General features: G+C 36.4%; 2 protein-coding genes and 1 non-coding gene across 11 annotated transcripts; 2 read left to right on the top strand and 1 right to left on the bottom strand.

Annotated features, from left to right (window-relative positions):
- Positions 1–1,295: 1,295 nt before the first annotated feature.
- Positions 1,296–6,060, top strand: LOC137743097 (uncharacterized protein At1g24485). The gene is made up of 9 exons (XM_068483008.2): positions 1,296–1,407; positions 1,785–2,304; positions 2,983–3,458; positions 3,934–4,066; positions 4,169–4,237; positions 4,383–4,454; positions 4,541–4,612; positions 4,891–5,132; positions 5,727–6,060. The coding sequence occupies exons 1-9, from the start codon at positions 1,296–1,298 to the stop codon at positions 5,909–5,911; spliced, it is 1,881 nt and encodes a 626-aa protein (XP_068339109.2). The 3' UTR covers positions 5,912–6,060.
- A 1,609-nt stretch (positions 6,061–7,669) lies between these two features.
- Positions 7,670–15,175, top strand: LOC137742038 (putative NOT transcription complex subunit VIP2). 9 transcript variants are annotated; one of them, XM_068481777.2, is made up of 15 exons: positions 7,752–7,909; positions 9,196–9,328; positions 9,948–10,053; positions 10,124–10,302; positions 10,464–10,512; positions 10,627–10,845; positions 11,551–11,757; positions 11,830–11,931; positions 13,085–13,173; positions 13,283–13,465; positions 13,773–14,198; positions 14,294–14,346; positions 14,426–14,467; positions 14,729–14,873; positions 14,962–15,175. In XM_068481777.2, exons 2-15 carry the CDS (start codon positions 9,311–9,313, stop codon positions 15,019–15,021), a joined length of 1,878 nt encoding a protein of 625 aa, XP_068337878.2. In that variant the 5' UTR covers positions 7,752–7,909; positions 9,196–9,310; the 3' UTR covers positions 15,022–15,175. The 9 variants fall into 9 exon arrangements, with proteins under 9 accessions (XP_068337874.2, XP_068337876.2, XP_068337875.2 ...); XM_088678870.1 differs by having other exon boundaries at positions 7,756–7,909; positions 11,848–11,931; XM_088678869.1 differs by having other exon boundaries at positions 7,756–7,909; positions 11,848–11,931; positions 13,082–13,173.
- Positions 9,976–10,053, bottom strand: LOC137743967 (small nucleolar RNA snoR35). The gene has a single exon (XR_011069572.1). It is a non-coding gene; the product is annotated as a small nucleolar RNA snoR35 (small nucleolar RNA).
- Positions 15,176–16,368: the final 1,193 nt, after the last annotated feature.

Here is a 16,368-nt window from a genome sequence, read left to right as displayed (position 1 = left end):
CACTAAATTACGAGGTAGTTGATCAAATGTAATTCAAGCGGCCCCTTCACTAATCAACCTCTAGCAAACTAGCAAGTGTTTAGTAACATTTGATTGTGGACTTGCTTGCTTAATGAAGATTATATCTTCAAAAACTTCTTCCCATTATCTTCATGTGAAGATTCACGTTCATGCACGTTCCATCCTATTTTTCAACTGCCAACTTGTTTATGATAAGCAATGATTACAAGAATATCAACGCCGTTAATCTCCATAAAAATGTCGTTGTCTGCGACTGGGTCTACTCTTTAACTTGTTGCAAGTTCATAAAGTCCACTCTCTTCCTTTCCCAGAAATTCACCACCAACCGTTGATTTTGACTACTTCTTAATCCATAGAGATCCCTAGAATCAAACGAATGAGAGCTATAGTTAACGTCAAAGTCAACAGAAAGATAATCTTGTGGGTTCCGTTCAGGTCCAGGAGCTTCACCTATGCTTTCAAATCAAATTGGCGAACAGCGTCTAGAACACTTATTTAAGCAAAGAAAAATAATTTTCGCACATTCTTTTCTGCTTTTGCGAATTCTTGTTTATCTTTGTTAAAAAATACTTTCAACTTTCTATGTAAAAATGCATTTATCTCACCTTTTAAAGAAAACATATGTTAATCATATAATCCAAAAGATTCAATTTCTTAAGCTTTATTTGAAAATAATCACAATAAAAAATCATTCGAATGAATATCATTCAATCATCCAAATTATGGAATTAATAAACGGTTTATCATGAATATGTTACTTAGCATTTATGTCGTCGACAAAATCCATACATTTTAATGCATAAACGATCACTAACCCGAATGGTTGTTTTTTGTAAAGATGATCTTTAAATGAAGATTAACAAATTATTCGCAAAGAGTGAGATATATCCATTCCTCCTTCATGAGGAAATACAAGTACTATCCATTTTTATTTATTAATTTTCATTTAATTTATTCAATCTTAAGGTCCAAATAAACAAGATATGCACGAAGAGAAAATTCTTACAGGAAATCAAATCCCCTTAGAAAAAAAGACACTATGCAATTCTATTGGTTCTAGTCTCTACACCTCTTCGGTCTCATATGAGTCTGAGCTCATCTGATGACAACTAAAATATAGAGGAAATTCCCACTGGATCCAATTCCTTTACTACCAACATGCAACTAGTATTATTGGCAAGAAAAACTCCACATTCGGCAAGTCAATGCCCTTAATGTAAGGGTCGTGATCAACCAACTCTCACTATATATGGGAAGGGCTTATTACCAATAATATGTGCCTCTTATTTTGTCCTCAGTGCTCACCAATCACCATGGCTAGCTCCATAGTACTGTTGTTAGTGTTACTCCTCGTAGCTCTGTCTCTGTTATCTGTATCCGCTAATAGTGAGTAACGCAATTATTTGTACTACGTTTATTAATTTATCTATTTACGCTTTATATTCGTAATTTAATTTCATATCTCATAAGTAAATGTACTTTAGTAATCAGTATGTCATAAATGCGATCGGTTAGTAAATTTGATACAAATAAGATTATTCTTGTACTTTTTTGTACTTAGCTTTCATTTTCTTAATTTTAAAAAAGTTGTTTTTGGCATTTTAAAAGTGATGGAGAGATTTTGCATTTGAATGAGTGTATGATAACTATTTTAGAGTTCGGATACACAGTTGCCGTATAGCATCACGGTGTTGGATACCATCCTTGCATGTTTTGTATCAAACTAATACTTTTTTTCTTGCTTACACATGATTCATCTGCAGTTGTTAGCATCGATTGCGGGTCATCGGATTCGTTCACGGACGAAAATACGATCAAATGGGTTGGAGACGACGAATTTGTTTCAGGTGGAAAATCCCAAGTGGTTCAAACCACAAACGGAGTGGCTCGTGTGTTGACCACCTTGAGAGTGTTTTCAACCAGGAAAAGAAACTGTTACTCCATCAAAGCAGAAAAGGGGGCTCAGTTTCTTGTGCGAGCATCTTTCTTTTATGGAAACTATGACAAGAAATCATCTCCTCCTGAATTTGCTCTTCTTCTGGACGGGAACTATTGGGCCGACGTCATAACTTCAGCCACTGATCTTGTGTATAAAGAACTAGTTTATGTCGCCAACGGTGATTTTATAGAGATTTGTCTTGCTCAAACGAAGCCTAACCAGCTTCCGTTTATATCAGCTATCGAGATCGGGGGCTTGGGCACGGATATGTACAGCCATGTCGACGCTGAATATGCTATGGTTCATACAAGAAGGGTTGCTTATGGTGCAACTGATAATATAAGGTATATAAAAGGTTGCTTATAATTCAAGCATTTTGAAGCCTTTCTTTTTTCTTTCTATACTCTATAGGCACATTATTTAGTGAATAAATTTGATGACGACTCTAACATTATTAGTCATTCACTTGTGTCATATAAACAATTTTGGTGGCCGTATATACTTGTAAGCTCCACTGCATGTGTGCTCACCTAGATTTACATTTAGCAATAATCAAACACATGTTCACTAGAGACCGACAATAAATCTGTTAGAGATTAAAGAAAAACTAACAATCGCTCATGTGAACGTGAGCATATAAACAATTTTGGTGGCATATATACTTGTAAGCTCCACTGCATGTGAGCTCACCTAGATTTACGTTTAGTAATAATCAATCACATGTTCACGAGAGACTAACAATAAATCTATTAGAGATTAAATAAAAACTAACAACAGTCGCTCATGTAAATGTGAGTAGTAGTACTATATCCACATACTCAATTTAACTTGGCCAAATTTTAAGTCAACTTAACCCAAAGCCTGACAATGGATTGGATGTAGGATCCATACATAGTCCATAGTTTATCAAAAGTCTATAGTATAATACTAATCCTATTTAAGTTGACTTCAATTTATTAATTTCATGAGACAATCAAATTCCATGCGATATTGATATATTTATATGTGTGTGGGTTTTCCAGGTACCCAAGTGATGATTATGATCGGATTTGGGAGCCAGTGGAGGGTGGAGACGGATTAGTAAAACTCACAAACGATCTACATATTATTGATACCTCTGTGCCAGATCAGCCTCCAGCTGCTGCTTTCCAGTATGCAATAGCTACCTCAAAACCCTCCGTATCAATTAGTCTGGGCACTGATCTTCCGACCGATAAAGTTCCCATCTACATCATCATGTACTTCACCGAAATGAGCCAACTGACCACGTCCGAGACCAGATCCTTCGAGATTTACATCGACGGCAAGTCGGAGTCGGACCCCATTGTTCCTGTCTATGGAACTGTCACGGAGATGTCTATTACCAACATTACTGCTTCTTCCAGCACAAATATTTCTCTGGTAGCTACCGCCGATTCGACACTTCCTCCATTGATTAATGCCATGGAAGTTTATTATGTCAGTGGTCCGTTAACGGGTGGAACGGATAGCAACGACGGTTGGTATCGAGTCCTTAATCTTATCATACTATGATAATTCATGCACAAATGAGGATCCTCTCGGGATCCTCTTCGTAAGGATCCTGAGGATCCTTAAATGTTCATTCATTGTACATCGTAAGGTCAGAAATCATTCTAAATATTTTTATTTAAAGTTAAACATGAACGGTACCTAACGAAAACTAACCGTACGATATACTATAAAGGAACACGATTTGAGGATTCCCGAGATATGGTACTACTGCTCACGTTGACATGTGAACATGAATCCATACTCCCATCTTATCGTTGAAAACAAGGCGCTGAATAGCGTTGATCATATTAAGAGCCTAATAACATAGCATGATTTACATTTCATATCATTATATGACCATCAATGAGCTCATTATTTTGTGTGTGCATTTTCTAGTTATTACAATCAGAAAATTGACGAATTTTTTCCTTTTTTGTGGGTTTTCTTTTGCTACATATCAGTGACAGGGTTAGGTATATTGCAAGACAAGTTCAGTATATTACAGGAATGGACTGGTGACCCATGCCTCCCTTCTCCATTTACCTGGGACTGGGTCAATTGCAGTTCTGATATTACACCCCGCGTAACAGCACTGTAATTACTTTAATTTTTTTTCTAAGTAAACCCTTTTATTTTTATGTTAAATTTTCAATTTATATTATATTCATTAATTTGTAACGAACTTGAGGTTTTCAGGTATCTGAGTGGCTATGGCCTCTCTGGCCAACTTCCAGACTTCAGCTCCCTTGATGCTCTTCAGACAATGTAAGCTATCACTGAACACAGCTAGTTAGTTGGTGAAAAGAAAATAATATAAACTGAAAAATATAATTAAATAAAAAAAGGAACCTGTTTAGATAGTTTTTCAGATTCTAACCATGTCACTTGCAAATTATTTTTTTAATTGCAGAGACATGCACAACAACAGCTTGGGTGGAGCCATTCCTGATTTTCTTGGCACCTTACCCAAACTAACCCAATTGTAATATTTCCCCAGAAAATGTCTCCTAGAAGATTATATTCTTGCTAATTTCTGTATAATTAACCATAAAGTTTCTCCTCTATTAGGAACTTAGCAGACAATAAATTCAGTGGACCCATTCCCACCACAATTTCAACGAATAGCAAACTGAAATTAGTGTAAGTATACGTATTCCTTTTTCTCCCTTGATGTAATATGGACAAATAGAATTGATAACAATTTTTTTTTAAAATATAAAAACTAGATCATATTATACGAGCTACGATTTAGTGACATATTATTATCGGGTTAGTGTTCCTCAAGTTCTATTTTTTATTTTATTTAAACAAAAAAAGAGTTTAGAACCGGTTCTGTTTTTGCATATATATATATATATATTTTTTTTTTTCTTTGCTTTTGTGTTGACAGTTTGAACTTCTATTTTCTGGGGATGAAGGTCGTCGGGAAATCCTGATCTTTGTGCCGCCGGCGCGTCCTGTAAGACAATAATTCCAGCTGATAGTGATAATGGCTCTTCTAGTGGTGGTGGCAGCAGCAAGAAGAAAAGCAGCAAGCTACCGTTAATTATTGGAGTTACAGTTCCAGCTATCATTGTTTTTGTGGTCATTGTGGTAATCATAGTTTGTGTTATAAGCAGCGGTACCAGGAGAAGAGCGGCAATTGCAGCACACTATGCAGGTAATTAAGCATACAACCTAATCTCTAAGTATCATATCGTGTAATACATCACGTTAAAAGAGGTAGTAAACCTAGGTAGCGACCTATCTGTCCAATTAAAAGTAGTATGACTTATCACGTGACAAACAACTTTTCACCTACGTTGATGATACTCTAAACTAATAACGCATGATTAGTTTACAATACCACCTTAGTGGCATATTGTATGTAAGTCTCGATTTTGTTAGTGGGAAAATCTTGGGTTGAAGAGTTTGACCGTGTGTCTTATCTAGCCACCTATAATAAGATGTCCTCACATTAGGATTTAATTTTCACCTAGATTTCTACTGACAAGCATATCGACAAACATGTATTCGAAGTATCAATAGTATGACTAACGTGTCAATAGTCAATAACGTGTCTATATATATACTTACAAAATATTAAATGGTCCAAACAATCATTTAATTCAACGACCTGATAATTCCAGATTCTCTCATGTTAGTGTCATGATACACAACGACAAGCTATGTGGATTTACTCAATATTTTAGTAATTAGTCTATATGCTTGAAATTATGAACTATTGTGACTCCTATTTTTGTGCATTTTACAGGGCAAAATGGTGGTGGCAACATGCCTAACGGCCAGCCACCACAAGGAGGGCCAATGGATCCCCAGATGGTGGGGAAATATGCAGAAGTAGCGATGAATCAGTTTGAGGTGAATATTCAAGGGCAAAGTGCCCCAACAACACCAGATCTAACACCTCAACAGAACGAAGAAAGGCCACTCTATTAAGTGGCTCGCCGTCGCCGGCCGGTCATCTTTTGTTTATAGTTGTGCCATGTGTGAGTCAAAATTGTATTCATACATAGTTGTGTTTTTTAATTTTTAATTTTATTTGTTTCCCTCCATCAATAAGAAGTGTCGAATAAATTGCAGTTTCACAAGCTAGCTAGATGCTGGAATTTCTGAACGTGCCACAAAGTTCAAACATAATTTAAGCTCTACACTCAATTCTACCTTCTAAACGACTTATATTAATCTGGTTACCACACGGTGACTATTTAGAGTGTCAATAATATTTGCAAATGAAAAAGCATTACAAAAAGTTACATTCTCTAATTTTTCTTCAGTAGTACACAACACCGATTGAAAATATAATATCTAATTTTTGTAGAAATTAAATCTAATGGCTAAAACACCCATAACATTGATTGTTTTGTATTTCATCCTCAAAACCATTACAGAAGATGATTTGTTCATCCAGTGCATTCTTCGACACAATTTATGCAACTCTATGGAGTTAAGGGATTGGGGAGTTCCGAGTTCGTTACCTTCAATTAAAAAAATGGGATTGGAGAGTTGGAGAAAGAGGTGAAGTGTGTTTAAATGAGAAGAGATCCTTTCCGGATATTTTTCATCAAGACCACATGATCAAGTAATCCGAACCTTTGAAATTTCATCAAACGACTTATCTGTTTTGATCCCTTAAATGCTATAATAATTTTTTTCCGTTAGATAAAATTTTAAAGACTGAGATCATTTAATCCGGTAATTTTGGTAGAAGAGATCCAAAGAGGATCTCTTCTCGTTTTGACATGAGTGAGATGGTATCAAGAAGGTGCTCATGCCGCAACAGTGGCCCTTATGGGCCCAGCCGAAAAGGGGCAGCACTCTTCACTTCAATAGCAGATCACCTGCTAAAAAGCCCACTGGGATAGTAGCAGCATTCTCTTAATCTTCGATTGTCAGTCGAATTAGCTGAAGAAGGTCAAATGACATAAATTTACATGAAATATGTGGAAGGTAAAAAAGATGTGTAGATAGCAACACTCTTGAGATATTCTATGGAAAACATGAATATGCTTTGTTCAAAAATTTTGTGCAGATGATCCCTGTATCCTTGCACAATTCAATGTGCTGAGTATACAGTTTGGTGCATCAATTATTAGAGTATAAATGGTTGGAAATTTGAAAAAAAAAAAAATCAAAACAATTATAATGACACTTGATGTATATACCTGTATTTCCGACTTTTTTTCCCTAAAAAAAAAAAAAAGATCTTCTCGAGAAAAACTGTTTTAAATAAAACTTCTAAATTACAACTAAAGTCAATAAATCAAGTATACCACCTTAATATATAAGAATTGAAGATTTTTTCACAAAAAAAATTATGCTTTTATTCCCGATTTTTACCTTATGATGTTTTATCTAACAAAAAATGTTTTTGCCAGTTAATATTACGGTCTAGTGATATTTCTTTTTTTTTGTAAGTTAGAGGTTTTAGGTCAATTATCGTCAAAGACGAATTTAAACTATATTATTGCTACTCCATTATAAGACTTAGCCTAATCCCGTACTTCTTAATATAAATTACATCATTTGTTAAAAAAATATATATATATATTTTATAAGCAAAAATTTATTTTCATTTCGTTATATAAGTAAAAAAATTACAACTTTTGTTTTGGGCAATAGAAACAACCACAATCGACAATTGGCAGTCGAGATTCTCCTCACTAAATTACCATTTTCCTTTATTACACTGCACCCAGGCCCACCTAAATTATCAGATCCAACAGTCACCCAATAGCCACAGACTGCGGCCCACTCCACCACACGTACTCGCCGCCGCATACGATCTTTTCTCTTCTCCCTACACCGAACTTTATCATCGAAAAATCTCGACATTTCTTTCTGCTCTGACGTTCTCCTCTTCTCTCTTTAGGGCAATCTAACTTGCTGTTTGACTCAGACCTCCAAACCCTCGCTCTCGCTGATCTGCTCCCTCAGGTACTAACTCTCTCCTCTCTCTCTCCGACCCGGACTTGATCCCGACTCGGTCCGAGTTCGTTCCTCTTTTGTGGATCCTCGCGCCTGTGACTGTTGAGGAAATTTTGGTTTTGGTGCCCTAGCAACATCGCTCTCTCCCCTGGGGTTTTTGAGAGAGGTTTTTGATTTTAGGATTTTAACATCGAAATGACTGAGGCTAGTGTGCGTTGCGTTGCATTTTGCTTGGCTGTCGAGAAAATTCGGATTAATGAAGAAACCAGAAAGTATTGGAGTTTATGATTTAAGTGTTAGTTTTTGTATTCGTTATAATTTATGGCGTGAGATCTTTTCCTTTCTTTTTTATTTTTTATTTTTTATTTTTAAATTTTCGTTTTAGTCTCAGAGAAGAAAATTAAACTGCTAATTTACTGGATATGAATATTTTAGCGATTGAAAATGGGGTAGTTTGTGGAACGTCTCGAATTATGAGTTAATCTTTGGTGAAGCATATTACAACGTTCCGGTGTCGGGTTTTGATTTTGAAATGGTGTTAGATGTTTTTGAAAATCTTTTCAGCGAGTTAAAGTGCATTTGAAATTGGGAAGCAGATGGTTAAGTCTGTGGGAATCTGAGAAAGTTACTGGAGAACTCTGTAATTTTCTTCTTGGGATTGCTCACCTTTAAGATATTGTATAGTTTACCTTTTCATTTTATGGAACTTGATATGGTAATTGAAAATGCCATCTGTGGGAATCTGATTTTTAATGTTGTTATAGTAATTGATAGTTTCATTTGCATTTGGGAAGTCGAGAGTTCATAAAAATCTGGACACCTTATGCTGCAGGAGATACATTGCATTAGTAATTTAGTTGGTCATTGCAAAATTAATATGTAGAAGATTTTGGGTTTCTGTAAAGCTGATTATAGTGTGTCAATTCCTTGCCTAAGAAAACCCAGTTTGGGACTTAAGAACAACGGTTTGTACCTTGTGGTCTCAGGTTAGAAACCCCAAGGTACCTACCTTGCAATGACTAGTGTTTCATTCCCCCAAAGATTGTAGGGGTAGGCAGTGGATCCAGTTCAGAAGCTGTGTCAGCAAGGTTGACATGTTGAGTCCTGGGTTTTAAAAGAAATGAAATAAATACTTGTACTGTACCATAATCTCTCATATGTGTGTTTGCGTGTGTTGGTTGTGTATCTGTGTGGAATTAATTTGTACCAAAGTTGATGCCAAGTTATTGAATTATTATGGATGCATCTGTAGGCTATTTGTCAAAAAAGAAGATTTATCAAGTTGTCCTTTTCAGGCTATAGGTGATTTGTTAACAGAGAAGATATATCAAGTTGTTCGCACAAGGAAGGGTTATTTCTCGGCAAGGAAGCAAGGAATGTGTTATTGCATGACCTTTTGATGCTCATGCAATGTCGGGTTTACTTAATGTACAGTCTTTTGTCCATATCACTTCTCTACAGTAAATTTTGTTTATAAGATATTAAGATTGTCTTCTTGACTCAAAATGTTATCTTTTTCCCAACAAGTCTGTCTAATCATGTAAGGTTTTGGATTGTTTAATGATTGAACTCTGGATTTGTTTTTGAAAGAAATGTGTCATTTGTCTGTTCATGCATCTTTCCAAGCACTTGCACTTATACACGGCTTTTTTCTCCTTCAATTTTAACATTGTCGTGAAATGCTCGTTAGGATTTGCACTTTATTTGCAAATAGTTTATGGTCAGACCATGATGCTGTATGCTTTTGTTTCTAAATTTTTGGTGATTTCATGCTTGTCTATTGTTTATTAGTGTTATGGTTTGCATAATGAACTATAATTATTTTTGCAGTATACGAGAATTGTTACAATATTGAATAGTTTTTCTAATTTTATGTTTTAGACAGAATGGTGCCAAATATTGTATTCCTTACAGTTATTGTTGCAGTCGTGATTTTTAGGATTAAGAGGAATTTAAAGTCTCTAGTGTTGATATGTGTTTTGTGTTTCATATGTGTTGTATAATTTGTTCATTTATCACGTGAAACCTAATTTGTTTTTGGTTGCAGTCTTCTCTAAACGGATCAGCCTCAAATCTCCCAGACAGTAGTGGGCGATTTGCGTCATCTTTCTCTGGTCAATCTGGTGCAGCTTCTCCTGTTTTTCATCACTCAGGTGGGTTACCATTGCTTGAGTTTCTTGTGTTAGTGTCAATGTTAGTGAAATTTCAAGTTTCTTTCTGCAGGAAGTATGCAGGGATTGCATAATATTCATGGGAGCTTCAGTGTTCCCAACATGCCAGGTACATTAACATCAAGAAACTCAACAATAAATAATGTTCCTTCTGGTGGAGTCCAACAACCAACTGGAAGCCTCTCTGGCGGACGATTCACATCAAATAACCTTCCTGTTGCTTTGTCTCAGGTACATGGGATATGTATTTCGTATGCTGATTGTAGTTTTGAGAGTAGTGACATAATTGATGGACCTCTCTCTCTCTGCCTCTCTCTGCCTCTCTCTGTCATTCTTTGTCTTGTATTTTACTCTTCTCCCATATTTTCCTTAAAAAAAAACTGTTTTTGCAGTTATCTCATGGAAGCTCCCATGCACATTCAGGAGTCACTAATAGAGGAGGTATAAGTGTAGTAGGAAACCCTGGATTTAGTAGTAGCACAAATGGAATTGGCGGTTCTATTCCTGGGATTCTCCCTACATCTGCTGCAATTGGTAACCGGAGTGCTGTTTCAGGATTGGGCGTGTCCCCAATTTTGGGAAATGCAGGTCCTCGGATTACAAGTTCCATGGGAAACATGGTTGGTGGGGGAAACATTGGGAGGAGTATTAGCACTGGTGGAGGCTTGTCGGTGCCTGGTCTTGCTTCTCGTCTGAATTTAAGTGGAAATAGTGGATCTGGAAGTTTAACTGTACAAGGGCAAAATCGCTTGATGAGTGGCGTGCTACCACAAGGTATATTGCCTTCCTTATGGAATTAGTTCTTTTCGTGCTTTATAACTATAGTTAGGCCTTCTGCAGTGGTTAAGGTGAGTTTGATTCCTATAACGCAATTACTACAATGGTATGAGTTTGATAGACGTGAGTTATATCTATTAGTTGCAGAATCCGTCCAATTTTTATTCTCATATTGGTTATTCCATTTTCTTTTAGAACGTTTGTCATTTATTATATAGGAATCAAACTCATGAGTTCAATATATTGAGCTCAGAGTTGGAATCACGCTCATAGAACTCAAATTTTTTGGACTATTGGATGAATTTGATTCCTACAAAATTGGAAACAAACTCAATTTTATCAGCCTACTGTGGAAGGCCTTAGCTATGAGACTGATGACTTAGGTTCTAGTAAGATTTGATGTTTGAAATGAATTTGAGCTCTGGTTCACGATTTGTTATAAGATTTCGTTTGCTTATTAATTTGGTAATCAATGCAAATACTATAATTTTTTTTAATACCTTGGTGGATTCTGCTGAACTGTTGTAACACAGTTTGGTGTAGTTCCTTAGTTTTTAGGTTTGAATAGCAGTCCAAGAACTAGCAGGCTCAGCTGTATTGGTTGTTATTGCATATGGATGTCTGGTGCTGAAATGAAATTGTTTTATCATTTTATCAAATTTTACTTATGGAATCTTCCTGTACATAATTTTCTGGTTTCAGGGTCTCCGCAAGTAATTTCGATGCTAGGAAATTCTTACCCTAATGCTGGTGGTCCACTTTCTCAAAGCCATGTCCAAGTGAATAATTTGAGCTCGATGGGAATAATGAATGATGTGAATTCTAATGACAGTTCTCCTTTTGACATCAATGATTTCCCTTCATTAACAAGTCGTCCTAGTTCTGCGGGAGGGCCTCAGGGGCAGTTGGGTTAGTAAAGAAATATGATGCAGTTTTGGTTTATACAGTAATTGGAATATAATATACAGAAATTTTTTTTAGGTTCACTACGAAAACAAGGCCTTGGTGTTAGTCCTATTGTTCAACAGAACCAAGAGTTCAGCATCCAAAATGAGGACTTTCCAGCTTTACCAGGATTTAAAGGTGCGATATATTCATTTATAAGTTGATTAGAATATTTGTTTTTGCAGTTGCATAATTTAAATTTTAAATTTAACCAAGACTAGAGTTTGAAATTTAGTATTTTGAGAAATGTTTCTTCGGAAGGTGATTTTCAGATGTTAGTAGTCTTTGACCTGTCATTTTTTTTGGTGATTTTACATTTTTATTTCCAAGTTTTAGAAGATTGAGGGTATTCTGAATTTTCATTCAACTTCATCTCTCTCTCTCTCTCTCTCTCTCTCTCTCTCACACACACACACACACACACACCACACACACACACACACACTCACACACGCTCACACGCACCACACACACACACACTCTCTCTCTCTCTCTCTCTCTCTCTCTCTCTCTCTCTCTCTCTCTCTCTCCCCCAAACATATATATCCCCAAATGTGATTAACATGCTCCCAAAACTATATGAAATAGAAGAATCGGAAAGGAGTTTTGCTCTTCTAGTCAATTGCACCTACCTCCACTATATTATCTTGAAAGAAATCATTCTCTTGTGTTTCAAAAATTAAATTAGTTACTAATCTATGAAAATAGTGGACAGAATTCCTAAATGACTTGCCATTTTGCTAGTATGCTGACCTCTTCACAAAATAATGTAGCCTCCATATATACTTGCTATTTTCATCCTTTAATTTCTACCTAATTTATCCTACCATCCCCCATTGTGTTCTTTAGTTGTGTATGAGGAAAGTGCATTACAATTGTCGGCGACAGAGGTAGACTTGTGATAATGGATTGGTTTTGGGGCTTTTATTCTTTTTTCTCTTTGGTGGGTTGGTGTGGTTGAGTGGATGGAGAATTGTGGAAGGATGGATAGAAGGGCACCCTTTGAGCTGAGGAACTAGGTGGTGTCAGATAACCATGGGTGCCAATATATCTTTCATCTACCATCTTTTTTTTTTTTTTGTTACAACTGAAGGGATGTGATCATGTAACCCTTGACCTATCATACTCCTAAACCATTTCCTCCTCCCTCACTACTTAGGATAACCCCAAGGACTTAGCATTATGTCGTTTTTACCACATGTACATACTGCTTGAATAGTTGAACAACATTCCTGTAGGGGAGGCTGCTGGCCCACTTGCATTTTTGACCTTATTATTAGATCTTCAGCAGGTGGCGATGCTGAATATGGGATCAATATGCACCAGAAAGAACAACTCCATGACAATGCTGTGTCGATGATGCAATCTCAGCACTTCCCAGTGGGTTCTAAGCTCTAAATCAAAGAAGAGTCTTTTTCCCCCTTCCCCTTGGATTATTACTTGCTGCAAATTGCTCTAAGCCCTTATATCTATGTATATTGTTTTGCAGATGGGACGGTCTTCAGGATTTAACTTGGGGGGAACTTATTCTTCTCATAGGCCACAACAGCAACAACATGCTCCATCAGTCAGCAGCAGTGGTGTCTCGTTTTCACAAGTAAACAATCAGGATCTTCTCCATATGCATGGTTCAGACATGTTCCCATCATCACATTCAACATATCATTCACAGGTCTGGTAGTTTGGTTTCACAAATTATTCTTTTTGTTATAATGGAGTTTCATTGTGGGGATAGATTGTATGGTGATTTTATTCTTATGGTGTCATTCAACGTGGATTGGACAACATATTCTTATGATTGTAGGTATTATATCTAATGATTTGATTCAGAATGATTTGTTGGTCCAAATAAGTTGATTCTAGTACATCAGGAAAGTTGAATGGTTTTTTATCCTCAGATCGGGAAAAGCTTGAGTTATAAGCATTTATTTAAATTCTTTAGTAATTGTGGGATCTAACATCTAAAACTTTTGATTCAGACTAGTGGAGGACCTCCTGGCATTGGATTAAGGCCTCTGAATTCTGCCAATTCAGTTTCTGGTATGGGTTCATATGACCAGCTTATTCAGCAGTATCAACAACAAAATCAATCCCAGTTTCGCCTGCACCAGATGTCAGCTGGCAATCAATCATTTAGGGATCAGGGAATGAAATCGATGCAGTCAGCGCAATCTGCTCCAGACCTATTTGGTTTGCTTGGATTGTTAAGTGTCATAAGGATGAGTGATCCTGATCTTACATCCCTTGCACTTGGAATTGATTTGACAACACTTGGATTAAACTTGAATTCAACAGAAAACCTTCACAAGACTTTTGGTTCCCCATGGTCTGACGAGCCAGCTAAGGGTGATCCAGAGTTTAGTGTTCCACAATGTTACTATGCTAAACAACCGCCTGCACTACATGTGAGCTGTTCTTTTTATTAAAAATATTTTTTCAAATTCAATCTTCTTCATGCATATTGTGCCTCTGTGCTCTAAACTCACTTTGGTGGCTGCAGCAAGGGTATTTTTCAAAGTTTTCCGTGGAAACGTTGTTCTATATCTTTTACAGGTGCTTGTTGTTGGACCTCTCAAGTTATTTTCAATTTTCAAAGTATTGAACTCACGGATTCATTCTTTTTTGTTTGCAGCATGCCCAAAGACGAGGCCCAATTATATGCTGCCAATGAACTGTAAGCGTTCATTTGTTTATAAATTTGTATTATTTCCCTTATATAAAAAGTTTAAAAACCCCATAATATGCGTACATTTGTCCACTTAAGAGCTTGTAGTGATGGAATACTCTTGACCTCTTAACAGTTTCTTTGAGATCATGTTTTAAATCCTATGTGCCCTTCTTTTTACGACATAAGAGTGTTTAATGTTCAGCAATATATATAAACAAGGCTTGATTGGTGTGCACTGAAATGTTGTATGACATTTGTTGTTGGCAGCAATAATAGAGGCTGGTTTTATCACAAGGAACACCGCCTATGGTTCATAAGAGTACCCAACATGGAGCCACCTGTGAAGACCAACACGTTTGAGAGAGGATCTTATCACTGCTTTGATCCCAATACCTTTGAAACTATCCGAAAGGTAAACACTGATTGAATTATATTTCGTGCATTTTATCCTAACTTGACAAATTGTAGCCCCCTGAGTTGAACCTATATTTTATGCGCAGGATAATTTTCTTGTGCATTACGAGTCGTTGGAGAAGAGACCGGTGTTACCACAGCATTGACGGTCTTAATATTTTAGAATGTAAAGTTTCAGTTGACGGATTCCATTCATTAGAACGTAAATCAGTTTCTCGTATCAATGTTCCTTCAATTTAGCAATTGTAAGCAATTGTCTTATGCACCTTATTGCCGTGTTCAGCTAATCAGCTTCTTACCCTTCTGTTTTTACCAATTTATGCGACTGCTCGAACGATAACTGTTGTCTGAAGTAGCTGCTGCTTTGACGCTGGGCTGCAAGGTTTAAGCATTGGAGGTAAAATTTGTTACTTAACAATAGTTTGATTTTTAAAAGGGTCAACTGATTGGTTGAAATTTTGCTATCAAAGTGCTTGTATGGACAAAAGTGTTGTGTAAAATTTCAACCATTGTTAGAAGCATTGTTTGAAGTTTTGAGTATCTCCTTGGTGCTTTGTATAGGGAAGTGAGTTTTGCATGCTTTTGTCACCGGCTCACCCCCTGTTTATTTTTGGTCCTTGAATTGAATAAAATTAACGGCGAATTATTTTTTCCAGAAAAAGAGATCAAAGGAGAATTAAAAGCGAAAATAAACAGGAATTTATAGAAACAAAAAACAGCGGAAATTATTTCCCTTTATACGTTGAATTGTCTAGAGTGGCCTTCAATGAAAAGTTAGAGAGGCAATCTTTGGATTATATTTCTTTGGACTGATTACGGAGTCGAGTAATTCTAAGACAAACATAAAGTTCATATAAGTTTTTTTGGCTAGAGATATTTTAAGCCGTTTGGTAATTATTTTGTTTTCAGTTTTAAATAAGAAATTGTTATTGGCATTTTAAATTTATTATTCTACATTCCAAACTTTCTATATTTAAAAAGAAAATACACTTGTGAGGAGTGTAAAATAAGATTTTTGGAGTGCCAATAACACTTCCCTTTAAATATTTTGAGTTTTCAAAATTCAACTTGATTTTGGTTCTCAGTTTTTATTTTTTTCTGAAACTAGAACTTGAAAAGATTATCAAACGGGCTGTTAGTTATCACACAATGAGTGAAAGAGATGTAATTGGTTTGTTGGCTGCTTTGTGTGACCTCTTAACGTCCAGTGATCCTAAGCTACGTTATGGGATTCTGGGATTTGGAGGAGTTTAACGAAGCACTACCATCGGAGCAATGTGCCTGGTTATGAAATAACCCGGAGGATTTTCGGGCTAGGGTTCTCCAGGCGAAATACTTTCGTTGAGGAGACTGCGTCCAGAGGATACCGTCCATCCTTGGGCTTAGGTAGTTTGATGGGAGGAAGTTGTTGTGTCAAGGTTCGAAGTGGCTTGACAAGTCTGGTTGCCTGCGACTTGTTACATTTGCTTGTTCTTTGGAAAATATACCAACAC

The sequence above is a fragment of the Pyrus communis genome, chromosome 11 (assembly GCF_041283825.1).
Source record: "Pyrus communis isolate YQ-2024b chromosome 11, ASM4128382v1, whole genome shotgun sequence".
In the NCBI taxonomy this organism is placed as follows: domain Eukaryota; kingdom Viridiplantae; phylum Streptophyta; class Magnoliopsida; order Rosales; family Rosaceae; genus Pyrus; species Pyrus communis.
This window is presented reverse-complemented; position numbering and strand designations above follow the sequence as displayed.